The following is a 23,025-nucleotide window of genomic DNA, read 5'->3' on the forward strand; positions in this document are numbered from 1 at the left end:
GCTAGTGGCATGGGTACATGTGCTCTACTGATTAGCTTTGTATTTATTGTGGTTTTGATTTTGAACTATAAAGCCATTGGTTATCGGGGTATGAAATATGTTTATTTTCAGTGCACACCGCATTGTTTACAGTCCGATTAGCATACACCAAAAATATGTTGGAGTTGAGAGACAACGTTAAAGACTTGTCTTTTCACATTTAGCCAGTTTACCAGGTAATTTTTTGCTAGAAAAGCTAAATCATTATCAAACAAAACCCCATTTTTTGCAAGAAAACATTTTGGCCAATGCATTCAGCCTATTTTCCTCTCCACACATACTGTTCATCTGCATTCAACCCATCTTAAACATTACTGATCAATAATACTCTTACTACCATTACAATTGTTTTCTTTCATTTATGGAGAATAACAAAACGGCCATTCTTCTGTTAGGCATGCGTCAATATGTTCATAGAGAAAAACGCACTCTGTGTTGAATGAAAGGGCTAGGTTATTCACGCTATGGGTGTCCTGAATACTGCTTGGAGTTTTGTATTTGTTGCCGCAGGAAAACAAAACTGTGTTTCAGCAATCATGGCAAACAAGCCAGTTGAGTATTGGCTCATAAAAATGAAATGGTAATAAAGTGTGCTATTTTGTGGCTTTACCTTGCTGAAACAATGTTGCAATAATCATGTAGAATCACTGAACTAGTGTTTCCATTTTTAAAAAGCAGGTTAACTGCCATTATACATGTAAATAATGTATCATTGTATTTAAAAAATAAAACATTTATTGCTGTTGACCATGTTAGTGGGTTAAAATATTGTATGTTAAATTAAGTCATCAGGGAAGTAGCCACACAATTTTCTCTATAAATGTTAAATGTATAAGTCAAGACAAGCCCTCCGCCCCCCACTCATACTTTCTAATGTGCATGCCCCAACATTGACATGACAATTTTCTGCCATAAGAGCGCCTATCATTACTTTGACTAACTTGTGACATCCACTATCACCATTATAAGGTCGTTGTTATGGATCTGTGATATCATCTTGATGATAAATGTATTGACAACTACCAAATGAACACATGAAGGCTGAGCTACTATTATCCCAAGACATAGAATCATTTAGTTTGATGGTGTTTGATATTGATTTTTACTGCAATCAATATCATATTGACCTCCAACGGCACTAATACAAGCTTCTGGCACCAACCACTGTGAAAGTATAAATTGTCCCATTGTTGTAAAAGTAAAGACAAACTTGATGTCTTTCAATAAATAATGGAGTTCCATGAATGTCATTTTGTCTGGTTGCAATAGGCTGACAGATGGCACTCACCTCACAGGTGCCGCAAGGGCCCCATCTTTGTTGGTACCTGTTCACCGGCCATCTCGGTTTACCCCTAAGCACTTGGCATCTGACTTTGTCAACATTTGCCTTTGCCCACAGCCTTCAGAATGGATTCATAATCCATCCACTGCTTCAGGGTGAGGCAAAGGGCTACAACACTATTATTATTTAAGCTTACTTTCTACATTTATTTCACAGAGAGGTTCATTTGAAACACCTTAAAGGAATAGTTTGTAAGGGCGGTTGCACGGGATGAGGTAATTATTCATTGTCGGCGGTTTACCTGATTGCCTCTTACAACCCTAATTCAAACACGCTAAACAACCCCTTTTAATTGTATAGACTTAATCCAGGAAAAGCAGCCCTGATTGACGTGTGGTTTTGGCAATCCGAGTGGGCTAGGTGTTTATGCATGCATGGGATGAGTCCCTGTGTCCGTGTGGGTTTCTTGTGTGGATGCATGTTAGTGTGAGTGTAACAAAGAGAGCTTTGTGAGTCACTAAGGCAAAAATGTTGGCTGTTGAGCGCCAGCTGACCTGGTGATCTGAGATCCTGGGGCTGTTCCAGGGAGCTATCCTCACAGAGGCTGGCTTCAGAGGCAACTCTCTCTGGGATCTGATCAATATTACAGATGCTTCACGGTTTCAGGCACATCAATAATGCTACTATTCCCACGTATGATTCAATCCCCTTATGGTTACTGAGAGTTGTCTGGTCAACATATATGTCCCTGCTAACGAGGCTACGTCGATGTACAAGATCTATGTCGTTATCATTGTTAATGACCACAGAGTAGCGTAGTGAACTGAAGCATTAAGTTGTTAGTGAAGGTTATTAAGCTTGAGTTTCTGAAGGACAATCAGTGGCAGGTTGGAGCAACTCTAAGGATGGGCACTATCAACTCCTTTGGCTTTTTCCCAATGGTCACATTGCTCAATTTTTACGATGGACATTCCATTTGCACCTCATGCCGTACCCTTGAGGGGCCAGCACACTACATCAGAGATGCTTTTTGGATGGTCCAATTGTCCCAACCCCCAGCCTTTCAGACGCTGGGTTGGCTGTGTGACTATTTCTGTAACTTTTTAGAGGCTAGCAATCCAACACTCAATCCCACTTGGCCAGCTATGGGGAGGTGAAAAAGAGGGTTTGGCAGGGTCTCGGCTCATTTGTACATTACATTGCATTTAGCTGACGCTTTTATCCAAAGCGACTTACAATAAGTGCGTTCGACCAACAAAATACAAACTTGAAGAAAACAGAATCATATAAGTACATCAGGTTTCATAGAGCAAAAACATTTCAAGTGCTACTCAACTGGCTTTAGATAAGCAAGTGCTTTATTAGTATATAAGTGCTTTGTTAATAGTTCTATTGCTCGAAGTGGAGTCGAAAGAGATGAGTTTTCAATCTGCGCCGGAAGGTGTGTAAGCTTTCTGCTGTCCTGATGTCAATGGGGAGCTCATTCCACCATTTTGGAGCCAGGATAGCAAACCCACGTGTTTTTGCTGATGGGAACTTGGGTCCCCTTCGCAGCGAGGGTACAGCGAGCCGTTTGGTTGATGCAGAGCGGAGTGCACGTGCTGGGGTGTACAGTTTAACCATGTCCTGGATGTAGGAAGGGCCAGATCCATTCGCAGCATGGTACGCAAGTACCATTGTCTTGAAGTGGATTCAAGCAGTTACCGGAAGCCAGTGGAGGGAGCGGAGGAGCGGCGTGGTGTGGGAGAATTTAGGAAGGTTGAAGACCAGACGAGCCGCTGCATTCTGGATGAGCTGCAGAGGTCGGATGGCACATGCAGGTAGACCAGCCAGGAGGGAGTTGCAGTAGTCTAGGCGTGAGATGACGAGAGCCTGGACCAGAACCTGCGTCGCTTTCTGGGTCAGCTGGGGACGTATCCTCCTGATGTTGTAAAGCGTGTATCTGCAGCAACGGGTTGTAGCAGCGATGTTTGCAGTGAAGGACAGGTTGTTATCCAGATTCCTTGCAGTCTCAGTCGGGGAAACAACAGAGGTGCCGATGTTGATTGTTAGGTCAAGAGTGGGACAATCTTTTCCCGGAAGGAAAAGCAGTTCAGTCTTGTCAAGGTTGAGCTTGAGGTGATGAGCGGACATCCACTGAGAGATGTCAGCTAGACAAGCAGAGATGCGTGCGACGACCTGGGTCTCGGAGCGGGGAAAGGACAGGATTAATTGGGTGTCGTCAGCGTAGCAGTGGTATGAAAAACCATGCGGGCTAATGACAGATCCGAGCGAGTTTGTGTACGAGGAGAAGAGGAGGGGACCGAGAACAGAGCCCTGAGGGACCCCTGTAGTTAATTGACAAGGGTCGGACTCCGACCCTCTCCAAGTAACCCTGTCGGTGCGGTATTTGAGGTATGAGGTGATGAGGGAAAGTGCAGAGCCTGAAACTCCAAGTTCTTGGAGAGTGCGAAGGAGGATCTGATGGTTCACTGTGTCAAATGCAGCAGACAGGTCCAAAAGGATGATGACAGAGGAGAGGGAGGCTGCTTTGGCAGTGTGCAGTTCCTCAGTGACAGCAAGGAGGGCAGTTTCTGTGGAGTGACCTGCCTTGAAACCAGACTGGTGTGGATCCAGAAGGTTATTCTGATGGAGATAACAGGAGAGTTGTCTAAAGACAGCGCCTTCAAGTGTTTTAGACAGGAACGGGAGGAGAGAGACAGGCCTGTAGTTTATAACATCAGACGGGTCAAGAGTGGGTTTCTTTAGGAGAGGGTTTACTCTTGCCTCCTTGAGACTGTTTGGAAAGTGACCAGAAGTCAGAGAAGTGTTGATGAAATGGGTGAGAAACGGTAGAATATCAGGAGCGATAGTCTGAAGGAGGTTTGAAGGGATAGGGTCCAGAGGACAGGTGGTAGCGCCCTACAGAGGTAATGAGGGTAAGAACCTCAGTGTGTGGGTGAAAGGAGGGTCTGGTGACGCAGTGGTGAGTAAAGGTGAGTCAGAAAAAGAAGAGCGAATATCATCAACCTTTTTTTCAAAGTGGTTAACAAAGTCGCTTGACAGAAGGGAGGAGGGGGAAGGGGCTTTGGGAGGGTCCAAGAGGGTGGAGAAGATGGAAAATAGTTTTTTGGGATTGGAATAGAAAGATTGGATTTTATCTTGAAAGAAAGTGCTTTTTGCCTGAGTGATGGAAGCAGAGAAAGAGGAGAGGGGAGCCTGATAGGTTAGGAGGTCGTCATGGTGTTTGGATTTCCACAGTTTCCGCTCTGCTGCCCGAAGGACGGTTCGATTAGCACGCAGTGCGTCATTTAGCCAGGGAGCAGGAGGGGACTGACGAGCCTGCCGAGATGTGAGAGAGTCCAGAGAGAGTCCAGAGAGGATGAGAGAGTAGAGAGGAGAGTTTCTGCAGCAGAGTTTGGAGGCAGGAGTTGGAACGAGTCAGAGGATGGGAGGGCTGAGAGCACCGATGAGGCAAAGGTAGAGGGGGAGAGGGAACGAAGGTTATGGCGGACAGGTGCAGGATGAGAAGAGATTAGTTTGTTATGTTTGGAAAGGGGTAGAGAGAATGAAATGACTTCAATAGACGCTGCTGGGACTCACAACAGCTTCTACTGAAGCCTTCCGAGTAAATCGCCAGAACGCCGACACCTCCTCATCTCCACCGCTCCCATGTTTTCTTTTGTGTTGCCATAAGATACGGCCCGTCCACACGGCGGCGTGCGTTGAAGCTTCAGCGCTTCTGCCCATTCACTTTGAATGGGGTGACGTCACGCTTCGCCGAACTGCATTGTGGGAGCGTCGCTATGCTTTAGCCAAAGGCTAAAGCCCAAGTGGAGTTTTGAGAGGTTAAGCGCTTTCACTCCGCAGTACTTTTCCCACAAAGGTTCATGAGAACTTAGTTCATGAGAACTCTTTAGTTGAAATGGGGTAAAAAAGGTTCTCATGAACTAATTTTAGTTCGGGCTCTTTTTGGTGTGAACGCGACATTTCGGAACTATATCGGAACTAAAGTGGGAAAAGTGCTGCGGTGTGAACGCGCCTGTTGTTGTTTAAGTCAAGCAAGAGTTCTACGTTTTTAATTTAAATGTGTTTTGGAATTCAAATGTGACTCAAGTCTGAATAACCTTTGAGTCTCAAGTCTGTGGTGTTCCACTTTATTATAACCACATTTTTCTCATTTAGTGTTCCTTCTCATACCAAAGAAAAAATATTCACCATAACTATACATAACCGTAACTATCGTGAGTGATGATAGAAGATCGCTAAACAAGTTAACTTATTTAGAGTATATTTAGAGTATATTTAGTATACTGGGTTAAAATAAACATGTCCATGTTTATTACTTTTCCATGTTGTAGAAAACGCAATTTAAAAAAAAAAAAAAATCTTTACGTTGGATATCATACAAACTGTTGTGAGGTGATATGTTGAATAAAGCAGTGCAAGGGGTTGCTAGGTCAGTGTGGGAGTGATTGCAAAAGTTAAACATGTTTAAAGCTTATACAATGTGAACATTTCCAACGTTGGCACTCACAAGTATTTGCAATGAATGCATACCTTTTCTGACCTGAGCTCTCAAGTTGATAAGCATGTATCATTTTTGTTACGCAAAAGTAGTGGCTTACTGGAAAAGTCAGGGGATCTCTGTGAAATGTTGATTTTTGAGGATTTTCATCGGATGAATGGAACGGATATGATCAAAGGCAATCACCATCATTATTGAATTCAGCATCTTTGGCCCCCTTTTCCAATTGTAGTGGCAAACCTTGGAATCAGTGTTCATGTTAATAAAAACTATTTGGTAATAACCGTTTTTACCTGATGAAGATAAGAAGATGAGTAGACGACACCTACATAATTACACTTGTTTGATCGTATTGTCAACGTTTTTTTTTTAATGCAGAATTTCCGTTTTCTGTGCTGCATGCAACACACCAGGACTACACCCGAGGCACATCATGAGAAGAGTCAGGACTCAAACTGTTTGACTTGTTTAGGTAAATAGTGACAACTACAGGGCTTGATCAATGTTCAATATAACCTAATGACAAAAAGAAATCTCAATCGTCTACACTACAGCTTTCATCGACTTAAAGATACTAAAATAGTAACGGTTTTCTTTGAATTAACCAGACTTCTCTAAAAAGGATATTTGTCAATGGACTACGAGTAAGACTAAACAAAAATAGCTTACTAAGACGTATTCCTTGATAACAGGCACAATATTTAAATGGCAGTTTATACAATAGTTGTTGAGATATTTGGGTCAGGATCAAAGTGGGGGTAAAATGGTACCGTCTCTAGAAATATATGTAAATGCACTCACTGTAGCTTTTTTCCCAGATTGTTAACCTCAGGAATTGTAATATAGCAGCCATGCATCTCTGCTCCTTACAAAAAGGGTCAGCAATTGTGTTTTGGTTGAAACAATCTGAAGCAGAGGGTTGCATTGGGTTCACAAAATCCTTTCCCATATCAGGATTTTTGTTGAATTATTAAGGAAGCTGTTAAAAGAGAGGAATACAGCCACAAAATCGCATACACAGATGGTAGGTCTTTCTCAGCTGAGGTGACCACAGAGGGAGCTTATATATGTCTATACAGTATGTGGGTGTGAGATAAAATAATGTGTAGTATGTGACAGCCACCGGGCTCTATTTGGCCTATATTTGAACCCTGCCCTGTACTTAAAGTGAATGTTCTACTTCCGGTGGCCCCCCTGCTGCTGCGTTGTCCCACTTTAGAAATTCCTGCTGGACTCCTGTCAGCCATCCATCCAACTAAATAATCAGCTCTCAAATCTCTAATGGTTAAAAACGTACATCTGCGATTTGGCGGAACACCGGTGAGAATCTCATCATCTGTCAAGTCACTGTTAGTCATCACCGGATCAAGAGAGCCGTGTCTTTGATTAGAAAAAATCAATGTGTACACTGCGGGGGCTTTTCTCTGTGGGCTCTGTGAGTTTATTGAAAGATGTGCATCTGACAAAATATATCTCCACCAGGAGCGCTTTTTGTTGCACTCTCTGATGTAACACAGGCAAAATACGTCTTCTTCCAATCTTAAGTAAACATGACTCTCGAGTCAAGGTTTTTTGTGGATTTAGTGGATTTGGATGTTCCCTTTTCCTTTGTGTTAGCAAAACATGACATTTTGGCATTGCTGGTGAAATGTAAAATGATGTGCGACAGCAGTAAACAAACCTCAAGCAAATGTAAGTGTCTCAATAGATGGCCAGCCCTGGCACTGAGCCCTGCTGACGTATACAAGCTGTAAAGAAGACTGGCCGTGAAGCACGGAGAGGTGGCAGAGAAAGGGAAAACTCTGTCCGTGTGTAAGGCATTATGATGGGAGAAAAATTGACAGCAGGTGAGGGTCAGGGGGGGGGGTTTAAAAGAGAAAAGTAGGGGGGGGTAAGATAAAGGGAGAGGGGGGATAATATGCTCCTGGGAGACAGCGCAGAAAGAGAGTATCCAGAGGTCCTATGACTCACGGCACTTCTTCCACACTTGACTTTGACAGACATGAACACGCAGGCTGCTCTCACATACAGATATCTGGTCAGCAAAAAAAACAGTGACAAACACACACAACACTGCTCATGCATACAGTACATGCTGGCCTGTACTGTATATATATTCTCTTTTTTCCCCTTGCACATAATAAAGTTCATGGGGAAAAAAGTGAAGGAGAGATAGAAAACTTGAACAAAGAGAAAAGCAAATAAGTGGGAGGGAAATCCAAAGAGAGAAATGAGGTGTGTGTATGTGTGTTGGAGAGAGAGAGAAAGGGAGATGAGGTGAGGAGGCGGAGAGATGAGAGGCGAGGGAGGGAGTGGTGTAGACTGAGAGGGTGGAGAAGAGAGGGAGAAGCCACACTTGGATGAAGGATTCCTGTGGAACGAGGAGGGACTTTTAAGTGTTGGATCTGGGGAACTACAGCTCCGTGGTCCTTCGTTCGGCACACTGAAGAGATGGAGGAATGGAGTGAGGTGGAGCACCAGGCCCTCAGCTGAGACATGACCCCCCCATCTGGCTGTTTACCCTGATCCGAACCTCCTGACGGACTGATGACCCACCATCGGGAATGACATCCAGCAGAAGTTGGAGGGAGTTCAGTATGGATTTATACAAATGTTTGAGCGTACTTTTCCTCATTCTTCCTTCAGAAGGTAAATATTTGAATCCTCTGATAGTTTTTCCACTTGTCTCTAACAACCTAAGGGACTATGTGACGATTATTTTGGGGAGGGGGTGCTTTATATTTGGAGAATAGGGAACTTTTACTCATTCTATTTTGAAAAATAGAAAAATATTGCCGTGCTCCATCCCAGATAATGTCCTGTTTTTAAGTTGAACCATTAGGGATGTAACAATACCAAAAACTCATGGTACAATAATATCACGATAACAAGTCCACGGTACGATATTTATCGCGATATTGAAAAAAAAAAAAAAAGTGAATTATTTTGGGGGAAAAAATATTTTTGACATTTCTTTTGTTTTACTTGAAAATAAATTCTTTATTAAATAATACATCTGATTTGTACAGCATTTTAGTAGGATAGTAGTATTTTAAAGTGTCAAAAATATAATAATCAGACCCGGCAATAAAATAAATCAAGTTTTACTTTAGTTTTTCAAGTAACTCAACTCAAACTCACTCACTCACTCACTCACTCACTCACTCACTCACTCACTCACTGAGCATCATCAAGGTTATCTTTTAGGAATATGAGAACCAAGAAGGTGAGGCTTATTGACAGGGCGAGATATAAATACACTGTTGGTACTTGTCAATGTCTCTAGGTATGTAAATACGATGTCCTTTTGTGTTATCTGTTGTTTTATGTTCATGTTGTAACCTCCTTGCTGCCATGTTGGACAGGTCTCCCTTGAAAAAGAGATCGATGATCTCAATGGGACCACCTGGTTAAATAAAGGTATAACATTTAAAAAAAAAATCGCGGTAGATTTTAGATTAACCATGGATAATTGTAGATTTATTTCCTGAAATTCAACACAGACATTTCATCACTGTCCTTTAATGTCAATCAGTCACATTAGAAGATACATTTATTTTCTCTGGTCAGTATTGATAGAGGGATGGGTAAACAGAACAATGGAGCTTTTTCCGGCAGACCGCTGCTCCGAGTCCCAAATGAAACAAAAAATAAATGTGCAGTTATTTCAATTAAAATCAGTCAGTTCAATAATGCAACGGACATGCTTATTATAAGTCAAATCATGATCTCTAACCAACCTTAAAGTACCAGTTTTGTTACCTAAACATAACTGAGTAGTTGTGTTGTTTTGTCTTTTGCTCGCTCTTTGTCTCAATTACACCGTTAATTAAGTGATTTGAACGGTAATCCAGGAGAAAATGTGTTTACAGAAAAAAGTATTTGAGAGTGCAGTTTAGTTGTCGAGGAACCTTTGTAGGAGATAATGTTGTTTTTAGTAAGAAAATAAAGTCTAAAGAAAATATGGACAAGGAATTGGAGGATTTCATTTCTTTAAATACAATTCAATGTAAGGTTCAGCCCACCACCCTCTCGATTCCAATGATCATGCACAATTGATCTGCTCCAGTCCCAGTGTTGCATTACAAAACCTTGATTTATTATTTCTGAAAGGCCACACAACCTTCAATTCACAAACACGTTGCTGTTTTGATTGGACAAGGAGTTAGAAACTGTTGCTTAGTGACTTGGTAACGATATTTGTCTGTTCAGTGATATTTGCTTCAACTCCAAAATGTGGCCAACTAGAGAACATTTATCTTATGAGGACAGAACTGGCAGATCTGATCTGACAATGTAATGGCTTGTCTTTGGTGTGAACATTTCAGAAAGTACACCTAACTGGAGAAGGATATTTGCTTTTTCAACAAGACATTTTTCAGATGACTAACATTATTAGTTTCCTTTTTTGTTCATCATATGCATTAATACACTTCAGAACAGATACCATAGAGAAGCATCCAAGGGAAAGTAATCGTTTTAGAGTAAACAATCTGGATGTTCTCACTGAAATAAAAAAAATAAAGTTGAGTCATGTTATGACAGAATGGAGAAACCTGAACATCCCAGCTGTCTGAGTGACCGGTACATCACAGTCGGTACCAGACCTATTCATAGTGTCCTGTAGAGCACACTTACCTGCCTTCTCCTGCACACATCACCGCTCTGACCCGCAAGCTTTCAAAGTCACGAGACCCTGCAAGCTCCCCTCACCTAAACCCATTAGTTGCTACGCTGCTTTAGAATCTACTGAAGCGTCCCCGTTTTATTGAATATTAGTGGCATTCAACAGATATCACTCTGCGGCTGATGTGATGAAACAAAGATACCCCTGTCTATTTTTTTTCATCTGAAAAACCCAGTGACGTTTCAAGGTTGTTGAGCGGCTCGACACGTAAAGAAATGAAAATGTATCCGTTTAATAAGATATTTATCCCAAGCCTTTAGAAACAGAGGATGCCAGTTTTCAGGCAACTGAAGGACAGTCCATCAGCTTTGATTGATAGCATAGGAGAACCCGAGAGGAAGTACGACAGCATGACAACAACACTGCTGTCTCTGATTTAGGAACACAAATGGAACAACAGATCACCTCTGACGAACATAGGTAGACGCATAGATGAATCAAGACTCTTCCTTGCATTAGCATGACTATTATGCAATATATACAATACAGCGCTCTCCACAGAAGAAGGACATCGAAATATGCCTGGCATAATGAACTTTCAGTGAGGCTGGTGAAATCAAATCCCATCCCAGCCTTTGATGAATGTACTTTGCTATTGAATTACCTTCACAAAAGCACAGTGTCCAAAATGGAAAAAATGAAACAAAAGATCAGAACACAAAGGACACTGTGCTATGCTAGTTTAGGGACGCTCCTCATCTCCTAAATTGTTCCCAGACCTTGTTAGGTCATCCTAACAAGGGGGGGGGGGTAGTGAGACGTCTGGACAGATCCCTCCATCAGCACGTCTGTTCGGAGACGCAACGGATGTCCTCAGACTCGCATTCATGCTTCCTGCTCTGCTCGCATCTCCCGCACCCCCCCCCCCCTCTCATCTCTCAGATACGGTCTCCTGTAACCATACGCCACCTGTATAATAGAGGTCACCCTCCTTTCAGATTGCACTCTGTACAGTGAATTATTGGCGGTGGCAAAGATCAGCTAAATCCATTATAGACAAATGTATTGTACATGCTTGAAAATATATCCAGTATTAATGTTATGCATTTGAAATTAAGGTTTGAGTCTAAATGTGCAAAAAAAGTCGATAGGCCCTGTCATGATTGGACACAAAGGAGGAACAATGTTATCTGATGCATGTACAATGACATTCAGTCTTAAACAAAGGTATTAAATGGCACATTAGGGCTAAAGAAGAAGCCACAGAGCTTTCCTTGTGGGTTTAATCTCTTCTTCTCTCCCCTTAGCTTTTTCCCAAGTTGGACTTTGGGCTCAAGGCGAGGAGCGACTTCTCCATGATTTGTTTGCAAGTTACAATAAGCTGTCCCGGCCTGTGAAAAACACAACTGACACAGTGCTCGTCCACTTTGGACTGTCCATCGCCCAGCTTATCGATGTGGTGAGTAAAACCACACGGCATTGCTAAGTGCTACCAATAGTGAAACACCGGATACCAGTTTTAAGGTCCAACTGATATTAAAAAAAGTGTCCTTCTTTTACTTATTAGCATTCATATCTGCTCTGTTTAAATATTGTCTTGTGGTCTTCTCTGAGGAACAAATCAGGAACAAACATTTTGAAAATGAAATGTTAATGCTGAAACAGCCATGGCCGGAGGCATTATGTTTTGGGGTTGTATGTCCATCTGTCTGACCCATTCTTGTGAAGGCCCTGAGGAAATGTCTTTATATTTGGCGCGAACGTCCAGTTGGACTCAAGGATGAACTGATTTGAATGATCCGTCCTGAATTTGGCGGTCAAATGTCAAGATTAATTTGGCAGCACACTTTTTTTGCCACAACTTATTAATTGAATTGCTGATTATGAAAATGACATACAAATACCTTATGATTACAATTTGGACATGGATGTTAACGGCAACTTGGCTGATTGGTTTTCATTGGTTCCTTTTTCATTTCTTTAGAAAGCAGCTTCACAGTTCTATCATAGGCACCACTACAACATCCAGACAGAAGGCTGTCACACGACACCAGAGCCAAAGACCTCTGATATTAGCGTTCCTGCTAAAGTCTCCTTATAATCCAACTCACAAACGTAAACACACATCTTGTCTCGCACCTCAGCTTGTGGAACGAGCCACCAAACATGCGTACAAAAAGGTGCACTGTTAATGCCAGTTTGCAAGGTGAATAGCTAATAAACTGATCAAATGCAGCATATATAAAACGTATAAATGTACCTGCAAATATCACTTCAGAAGCTGTGTGGCCTTTGGATTTAGTGTTATGAATGTCATGATGTCGGTGCATTGCAGCTGAGTAAACGATACATTTCAATTGTACTCTATCCGTCTCATGTTTCATATTCATTATGATTCATAATGGAAACCAGCTCAAAGCTAAGAGAGATAAATCTAAATACAGATCGCTTATCAGCGGATATGAAAACCACAACGGAAGAGAATTATTTTCCCAAATTAAATTCAGTTGTCAAGTATGCTAACACTGGCAGTAAATATTCAAATCCAGCCACCGTTGGTCTAAACAAAAAAACATTGTCATTCATTCTTGTCTTATCGCTGCATTACAGAAATTATTATGGTAAAGGGTTTCTGTTGACTTAGGTAAAAACTGTTTTAAACACTTTAAACTGCCGTGAGCCATGCACAATTCAAGATTTAATATGTGCAGCCTGCAGGCTTTGGCAATGATTCTCTACGTTTTGACACACGATTAGTTGATAGAACATAATCCACATGCCTGACAGAGTCAGCTCTTGGTGAAGGTGTCTTCTCCAACAGTGGGTTCACACTGACTGCTGTGTGTTAGATGTTGCTGGGAAAAAGCTGGAGATGCCAGAAGTTGTAGCAAAGCAACAGACACAGGGCGTTTGTGCACAAAGGGCTGCAGAATGTGTTTTTCCCAGTGCATTACACAACTCAATAATAATAATATCTTTATAAAAAGAAGGCCGTGTTGCTGATTTGTGCTATAGAAAGATTAATATGTTCAAAGACCTATGCGATGATGAAGTCCAGACATACAATTCCAATTTTAAAGAAGATGAATGCCAAAATAATGTTCTCTTCCTTTTTAGGATGAGAAGAACCAGATGATGACCACAAATGTCTGGGTGAAGCAAGTATGTCATATTGAAAGATAAAACGCATGCTAAAGATATATTCAAATATAAAACTACAGTCAATTATAAGAATATTTTCGAACAGGAATGGGATGATTACAAACTCCGCTGGAACCCGGAGGAATACGAAAACGTCACCTCCATCCGGATTCCCTCAGAAATCATCTGGAGGCCAGACATTGTGCTCTACAACAAGTAAGGACGTGTCAATAGCTCGTTTTTATGTAAAGAGGATTCTGCTATCTATTACCGGTAATATATAGCAACAGATGTTTGCATTTTGATGATTTAGTTCCAACAGATGGAAGACGTGAAGATTTTGTTGTGGTGCCAAACTGTCCATTGCCAATGTTGTTAAGCAATTTAGCCAGAATACATGTGGACAAGGTCAGCCTTAATGGATGTGGTTACAAACTACGCTGGAAACATCACACAAAGCATTACATTAGGCTAAGAATTAGACGAGGAAATTTGATTTGGATGGTTTTCAAAGGGCCTCAGATTAAAAGCATCCGTGTTCGTACCTCAGGTAGACCTGTATTTATTTCACTCCACAGATCAACGGATATGAAAAACGGTATCATTATATTCACATCGTTTTACAAATATGATCCAAGGCTCAGTTAGGGCATTGCAACGTCATCGTAAGCACATTTCATATATCATATGTGTAAATTCTTCATATAAGAGGATCACTAACAAAATGAGAGGAAATATTATGCTGATTTTGAGGTTAATATTTGTATTGTGTGCCTTATCTGTGACATGTTTAGATGCTTTAATGTTCACAAAGCTCTTTATTGGTCTGCAGCACCTCTTTGCACCCTCATTCAGAAACCAGAGCCCAGTCTGCTCTGATTGGTTAGCTGGACGGCTCTATTGTCATTGGTGAACCACTTAGGCTAAGGGTTGGGACATCTCTATCACGTATAATATGTTGGAGCACTAGCCTATAAAATCGCAAATGTTGCATAGTGATGTCACTATGTTACGAAAGTAAACAAAGGATTACAACGGAGGCGTTTCAGGCAGGGGGGGGAGTGTGTGGGAGATGAACTCCCTCTGGAGAGAACTTTGGGATGTTAGCCTTTGCAGATCATTTACATGCACACAAACCCATATGACACACTACAGGAAAGGAAAACCCCAAAAAGCATAATAGGGCCTCTTTAACAAACACATTTTCTTTAACCTTTTGCAATTTACGAATTGTTCAGCTTTCTCAGACATGAGAAACTACATGTTCAGAAGGAGTCATAGATGTCTGATTTCAAATCCTACTGAAGATATAGACTAAAGATTGACAAAGTCAACTATTTTCTTATATCTGATATATTGTTTTGTTGGTAAAATGCTGATGTTGGTGTAGTCCTGAATTTAGGCCTTGAAACTATAAATACAGCAATATAACTGAATACACTTTGTGAGACTACATTGACCCTTAAGTGCTCGTTTTCTACGTCAAAACACAATTTTACATTTGGCGAAAAGAAAGAACCCAGGAGGCTGGGCAGGCATATGTCTAAAACACATACAGGCCGAACTAATCTCGATGTGCTGAAGATATTGGCAACAATGTGGACAGATGACTAGGTTAGAAGATGAGCTGAGCGAGAAGTAATGGGTGAGCCTCAGGTGTGTAATGAGAGGGTTCTAACAAAGATGGATCAGACTACAGAGGCGGGAGAGCAGAGAGCAGGATGGGGCAGCTGTCCCCATGACCGTCTTCAGAGATTACATCCCCGGCTTCCAGTATTTTATCTTTGGCACCAAAAACTATTTATTGCGCCACATTTCTTTTTTCCCTTGTATTGTAAATTGCACAGCACTGCACATCCTATGTTCAGACATGGACAAAATCATAGTATTTTAGTCTCCTTTTATGTTCTGCCATCATTTTTTTTCAGGTCTATAAAACGTAGCTATTTATATGCTTTGCACAGAAGGTTTCATTATTTCTTATGTTAATTATTCAAATAAAAAAAAACATTTAGCTTGTAGTTACTTAAAGTAGAGTTTTTCTTTAGGACTAAAAAAGTGCTATAATTGTTCTAAGTTGTGTGTTCACCATCTACTTAAAACAAGCTTTACATGTGTTTGCAAACAAGAACATTTTAATGTAAGATTCACGGTTCACTTGAGTTAAGATTTAAGTCCTCTGAAATGTATAGCTTGAAGAACTTGGCCAGGAATACAATTTTAATAAAAGCAACTCTTAATAAAGATTTCTTTTAAAAGATTTTCCACTTTCCTCCCCTCTTATGTGCAGCGCTGATGGCGACTTTGCGGTAACTCACCTCACGAAGGCCCACCTGTTCCATGACGGTCGGATAAAGTGGATGCCACCGGCCATTTACAAGTCTTCGTGCAGCATAGACGTCACATTTTTCCCATTTGACCAGCAAAGCTGCAAGATGAAGTTTGGGTCGTGGACCTACGACCGCTCCAAGATCGATCTGATCAGCATGGCCAGCGATGTGGATCAGATGGACTACTGGGAAAGCGGGGAGTGGGTCATTATCAACGCAGTGGGCAAGTACAACACCAAAAAGTACGAGTGCTGCGTGGAGATCTACGCGGACATCACTTACTACTTCATCATCCGGAGGCTTCCGTTGTTCTACACCATTAACCTCATCATCCCCTGTCTGCTTATCTCCTGTTTGACTGTGCTGGTGTTTTATTTGCCATCGCAATGCGGAGAGAAGATCACCTTGTGTATCTCCGTCTTACTGTCCCTAACTGTATTCCTCCTGCTGATCACAGAGATTATACCGTCCACATCGCTGGTGATTCCATTAATTGGGGAATACCTTCTGTTCACCATGGTCTTTGTCACGCTTTCCATCGTAATTACCGTCTTTGTGTTAAACGTTCATCACCGGTCCCCACAAACCCACGGCATGCCTCATTGGGTGCGGAGAGTATTCTTGGACATGGTGCCTCGAGTCCTCTTCATGAAGCGTCCGCCTGGCACCGCCAAGCAGAACTGCAAGAAGCTCATAGAGATGATGCACCGTCCGACCACCATATCTGCGACGGGCAACTCTCTGACCTATTGGACAGGGTTAGAGACGGGGTTCAGACAGATGAGCCAGGTAAACGATACCCTTCCAAAGACTCCATCCGACAGTCCAAGCATCCATGTGTGCTCACCCTCCCCACCTTCTTCCCCTCTTGAGAACCACAACGGGAATGATCACCCAATGAAGGCCAACCTTTTCTCCCGCCCTGGATCTGGACAGTATTCGGTTGTCTCTGAGAAACAACCCCTACGGGTTCTCAACTGTGCCGCCTTGTCTTCTTCCCATATGTCCTTACCCCTTACTTTACCAATGTGCCCACTCCGCAGCCTATCCAGGGAAGAAATACACACAATGGCCCCAAATGGTCGTTCCCACAGCGCAGAGCAGATGTCTGACCAACAGAAGGAGCTTCCTCAGAAAGCCGGCCATCGATGTCGCTCCAGCAGCTTCCAGTACTGCTGTCTGCACGATGAAGGGCCAGGAATCATGGGAATCGCAGGCTGGGTGAAGAAACAGCCTGCCACAGATCAACCAACAGAACCCCTCAGAGTGGAGCCCATTAAAGATGTGTGTACCCAACAGACCCTGGGTCTGATCATTTCCCCAGCCATGCAGCGGGCCATAGAGGGAGTTCAGTACGTCGCTGATCATCTCAGGGCAGAGGATGAAGATTTTTCAGTGAGTTGAAATCATCTTCATTTAAGTAATCATGTAAAATGTTCTTATATTTCAAAAAAAATATACACACTATTTGTAGCTATTTATAGAAAGTGCAATCTCCTGAGCACATACATTAGGGCTGTCACCAGAGATTTGGTGGGGGAAACAGAGGATATTATTATTTATATTATATCCGCAATCATATAGAAATTAAATACGAGCACAATCTTCAAGTTTGCAAATTGTTACAAAACTAACTTGCATAACATAATTGAGAGTTTCCCTGAGCCAGTGTTCATCAGAAAATGAAGAGCTGGTTGTTAATACTGTAGTTCTCTGGTGATGACAATGTAAATAGTTACACTACTCATCTTTATTTATTTTAAATGCTTATCAGTTCAAATAGATTTTGATAAGGAAGCAGCAAAAGGCTTTTGTCCATACAGTTCTGATTCAGTGATTCATTGTTGAGTCTCTTGAGAAGATTGGAGGTTGGAGTCATACCAATCATACCAAACTTTAAATAAAAAAGGTATTGTATTCAGTGACACCAGCCATTCTTTATCTAGCCAGAGGACCCCCATCTTTGGGACAAAAGGACCACTTGAATTTGACCTTGAATTTTTCATCAGGAGGTGAGCCAAAATGTACTGACATTTAGGCGATAGGTGCCTCATAATGAAAAAATCAGCCATTCGAGAGAAATCATTCAAGGGTGAAAACCGACATCTGGAAGAAGAAAAAAAATAGAGAGATTGTGTGGTGTGGAAATTGAAATGTCCCCTCTCTGCTGTGTCTCTTTCCTCTGCTAGGTGAAAGAGGACTGGAAGTATGTGGCCATGGTCATTGACAGGATATTCCTCTGGATGTTTGTCCTGGTGTGTATACTGGGATCTGTTGGACTCTTCCTTCCTCCTTGGCTGGCTGGAATGATCTAGAAGCTCACCATTGAAGGAAAGAGAGGCAACAAACACTGACTGTCTTGTATAAAAAAAAGAATGGTTTATCATTAACCTTTTCATTTTTTCAGAAGAACTACTAGCCCTACTTCTCGGTCTTGCCCGGGTTATCAAACGGTTACTCTCGGAGAACCGAGTTGAAATAAATGCCATTGATTCCAGCGGGGCATATCAATTCTTTATGAGGGCAAAAGGCCAACAGTGAAACATATCCTTTCACACCACCCATTTTGACATTGAGCAGTATAGCTCATGCTGTCACCATAAAGGGAAAAAAAGAGAAAAGAATAGAGATTGAACCATTTACAACTACAGAAAAATCAAAGACTCAGGAAAAATATTGTATTTTCTGAGAACGTAAGATGTTTATAAAACTGTTTGGTTTGAATCTACAATAACATTCCTACTTTCAATGATATAGTACCCTGACAATATTCATCAAATATATACGTTTTTAAGAGCTTCCTGATTTGGCAGCATTTGGTGAATAATCTTTGAAGGATTTGTGTGTGTTCAGGTGTGACGCTTTTTTTGCAGTGGTCACAGTTTAGCTAAGCCCACATGAAGCTCTCTGATTTTCTAATTCCAGCAGTTAAATTAAACACATCTATTCAATATTCCTTTTGTCACCACTTTTAACACGTTCGAATTAAAGTCACTCTCTCCAGTCATGCAAATGAACCGTCCTCGCCTCAACCCCGGCCACCTATTTCCTACTTCTATTGCTTGATAAATGAGTAAAGCAGGAGTGGTGAATATCAATACATAACTGCCACATTATTTTGGGAGATATTTGTATTTATTATCTTGATTAAAGATAACTAGCCCCTACACTGTATTTTATACCTTGTACAATGGAATCAGATCTGACAGGAAATCAAATGGCTTTAAAAGTGCTGAACATGAAGAAGCAGTTATTGAAGCGCCAATGAGTTGGAGGTTTCAGACGGTGGCAAGAGTACAAAGGCTGATGAAGACACTATTGAATATTTAGAACAAAAGAGAAACTTTTCTGAAGCGATGCCAGGGGGCAAATCGCAAATGTTATTTATCACCAATTTATTACACATTAGCATACAGAAAAAAGTATGCTATTATTATACATGAGGCTGATTTTTAAGAGATTGCCTGACTTATGCTGCTTTGCTTAATTAACCTTTTCAATATCTGCAAACTTATGATAAGACCATTGATTCTGAAAACGGTTACAACTATGAAGCAAAGATGAATTCTACTGCAAGAAAACAACTTGGCAGAGGATAATGGGCTGCATATAGTGGGGAGAAAAACAGGTACAGGGGTGCAAGAAACGAAACGCTTTTACTTTAGGTACTTGAACAAAGTCCAGATAGGTGTGATTTTGCAGGAGGTAGCAGTGCACTGCACACTGGCCGGCTTCTGTGTGCACGTTCATGCGTTTTCAACAAGCTAGCTGAATAATGCATGCATATAATATGGGATCAGTTTATTTTATCTCAAGGATGAAGACAACAATATATTATTCATGTTTTCCAATCATTTGTATATTTGGTCAACCACCGATTTATAGTCTGCCTCTATTGATGCAATATACTAGATTGCTATCAGAATACTGAGTACATTTTAGTTTTTCAACGTTATTTAGTCCATCTTACTGTCAAATAGGTTAGCTACATATTTATTTACGGTTTTCCAGTGTAACGCTATGATGGTCAATTTAAGAATGTATCAGCAGTCAGGTAAAGGTACTTTCGTATTCTGCTTCAGTTTCAGTCATGCAAGTGTTAGGAGTAAATACCTCTTGTAGATTATTCTTTGGGTAAAGGCCAAGTTGAGCTTGATAAACTGCTTTCAAGATTACGGTGTGGTTAGCTCATTCCAAAAGTGGCAAATTAACTAAATTCAAGTTGACAAAAACGCACATCAGGCACACACTTTGAGACCTTGCAACGTACTGTAAAGCTTTTTTTTCAAATCACGTCAAGTCATGGATTGCAAAAAAAATGATTTCACAACTGTTAGTGATATAGTTATTAGCATAGCATTATTGTATGTCTGCATGGTTAAAAAAACGAACGCACAACCCAACAGCCACACTCTGTGACCAAAATTACCCCTCCCACCACATGCCACCCATGGACCTGGCAAAATGCTAAAGTGCTAATAGTGGATCCTCCAACAGTGACACCATGGGGAACTTTTTCCTTCAGTAAGGTGCTGTTCTTGGAAATAATCCCTACCGTCCTGACTGCAAATCCTTATTTTATTTTAGGTGCGCATTGAAGCAGTACTGAGACTGGGAGTGGCCATAGAGAGAAAAACATATATGAATACTGAACTAATGATTGACTAACTGTGGTCACAAGATATACACTCATTCGTTACCTACATTTAATTAAAGTGTTCCCGTGTTTTGATTCCATCCACCACTTGCTTAAGACACATGTCTTTAGTTTTAGTTGGCTATAAATAGAAGCTTTTTAATCAAGCTTTACATTAGCCGTGGACGAGTTAACGAGACATGTTGACAACATTAGCTCTGCGATGGATTATTGTTGATAAAATGCAATTAGCGAAGACATTGAGAGCTTGGGGATTATGTCGTTATGTAGATGGTGATGAAGTATTTCCACAACTGGTTATCTCTTTCCAGGATAATTGACATCTTCATGAGCTAGCAACCTGTGTAACCCTTGCATCATAATAATACCAATACTTAAGCAGGTGCACTGTACTTCATTTGGGGAAAAAGGCTGGTCTGGTATAGTAGCGCTTTGTACACATTTGGTGTGCACAATTGACCGAAACATTGGTATAAAGTACTTACATTTAGGCCATACCATACATTTTGTTTGCAAAATTAATATTTGTTATCCCTCTGGAAACTCCTGGGCTTCGTAAAACAGAGAGTGTTAGTAGACCATAAACAGTTGACGGTTATATTATCCTTCGATAATGAACCCGCAGGGAAGTCGAGCAGACTCGGGAGGACTTTTCGGTGCTCAAGTTTCTCAAAATGACATTCAGACAGGTGAGTAAATCAAACTCACTGAACCTTCTCGACAGATGAGACTGCCAACAATCACTGAGTTGACTAGGCAACAGGGTGTGTATGACTGTACAGTCTCTCATTGCTTTCATATAGGCCTATGTTTTTACTACACAGCTTTGTTGAATACTCAATTCTGATTGGTTAATTTGGACATTCTGCAATCTGTTATTTCTCTATAGCAGACATTTAATGGCTTTCAAAAATAAAAGTTTTCTGTCTATTTTAATATTATTTGCGAAGAGCATTTAACTTGACATATTGTTCAAACATTTCTGTGATGCTAACATTAATCTACTCTGTGGTGTGATGTAGATGTTTCCCTTTAAAAGTACATTTCAAATGACTTAGTTTTTACTTTTAGTTTGGTACATTTAAATGTATTTTAATTCCACAATTGACTTAAACAAATAGATTTTATAAATTATGCTTAGGTGTTTTTAAGTATGTGCATGTATTTCTTTAAAAAACGAGCATCCAATCACATGTAGCTTTTCTGAATTGTTATTGTATCCACCAAACACAAATTGTTATCATTTTATTATTAAACTACGGTTATCAGCAAGTTATCAACTCCTCTCCACTTTAATTCTGTTCCCAGATATCTGCCTTCTGCTGCTCCGCCTCCGCGAAACGTACAATTACATTTAAAAGCATAACGTTACACCTGAATGCCCGTAGTGATGACCTGAAAGTTGACCTCAGCCAACAAACGATTGTATTTCCACTGACTCAGCAGAGAACCACCCATTGATCATTAATGTAAAACACAGACAGGAGAAAATTGCAATTAAGCACAATATGGAAAGACAGCAATTTAAGCAAGGTGAAATGGAGGCAGTGCTGTGTATTTATTCATTGGTTCCAGCAGTGATCCAGAAAGGCTGGATGAAAGTCTGAAATACAAATTAGCACTTTCTTGCAACTCCAAATGAAGAAAAAGCTCAGCTTCATAAAAACGACAAGTTAACTTAGTGTTTGCATTCATATATGAACGGATATTCATTTGTCCTTCGAGTTTCCTATGGAAGCACAATACCGCTGTATATTGAATCCTACGATGAAATGAGGATGGTCTTCATGAAACGACGAGCTAATTTAAATCATAAGGCGTGCCTTTTCAGCAGGGATTTAATATCCATCATTTCAGTATTAAATACTTGTGCAAAGGCAAATTACAAATGTGTACGTCAGATGGCAGGGCTCCATTAAGGTACACAATGTTATTCATTACAACTAAATGTCATCTTATTACATTTACCTTGATGACAAATTGACCTTCAATGCAAATTTCAATTAAGTGATTAGCTTGCAGATACATATGCCAGGGCTTTGATAATTCATTTAGACAAGGAGACAAATTAATAAACCTTGGCACATGATGAACCCAATGGTAATGCTGCTGGTGGTTAGGAGATACCCGCCTGTATGTATACTGTAGATAGGCCTACTGTATGTGCAATTGTATTTATTTTAGGTATGAATGTGTTCACTATTAAAATACAAGCCCTGTAAAAGGGTCCTGAGAGTACACATCATGATGGCTAGATGATAAAAATGCTGATGCTAAAGCTAATTTAAAAAACGTCCTGAAACCATTGCGAGCATACATGTTGTGGTGGTTGTGTAAGAAACAAAACAATGAATACTACAACAACTTGTTTTCGTATTTCGAAAATGGGATCCATGTCAAACTGCAAAACTCTGCCTCACAGAGCCTGGTAAAAAAAACACT

At 40.8% G+C, this 23,025-nt stretch overlaps 1 protein-coding gene across 2 annotated transcripts; it reads left to right on the forward strand.

Annotated features, from left to right (window-relative positions):
* Positions 1 to 8,198: 8,198 nt before the first annotated feature.
* On the forward strand, positions 8,199 to 21,799 carry LOC117450029 (neuronal acetylcholine receptor subunit alpha-4-like). 2 transcript variants are annotated; one of them, XM_034087999.1, is made up of 6 exons: positions 8,199 to 8,477; positions 11,763 to 11,914; positions 13,573 to 13,617; positions 13,703 to 13,812; positions 15,887 to 17,321; positions 18,116 to 21,799. In XM_034087999.1, exons 1-6 carry the CDS (start codon positions 8,393 to 8,395, stop codon positions 18,239 to 18,241), a joined length of 1,953 nt encoding a protein of 650 aa, XP_033943890.1. In that variant the 5' UTR covers positions 8,199 to 8,392; the 3' UTR covers positions 18,242 to 21,799. The 2 variants fall into 2 exon arrangements, with proteins under 2 accessions (XP_033943890.1, XP_033943891.1); XM_034088000.2 differs by lacking the exon at positions 8,199 to 8,477 and adding an exon at positions 9,171 to 9,248.
* The last annotated feature ends 1,226 nt before the right edge of the window (positions 21,800 to 23,025 follow it).

The sequence above is a fragment of the Pseudochaenichthys georgianus genome, chromosome 7, assembly GCF_902827115.2.
Source record: "Pseudochaenichthys georgianus chromosome 7, fPseGeo1.2, whole genome shotgun sequence".
Taxonomy (NCBI): Eukaryota; Metazoa; Chordata; class Actinopteri; order Perciformes; family Channichthyidae; genus Pseudochaenichthys; species Pseudochaenichthys georgianus.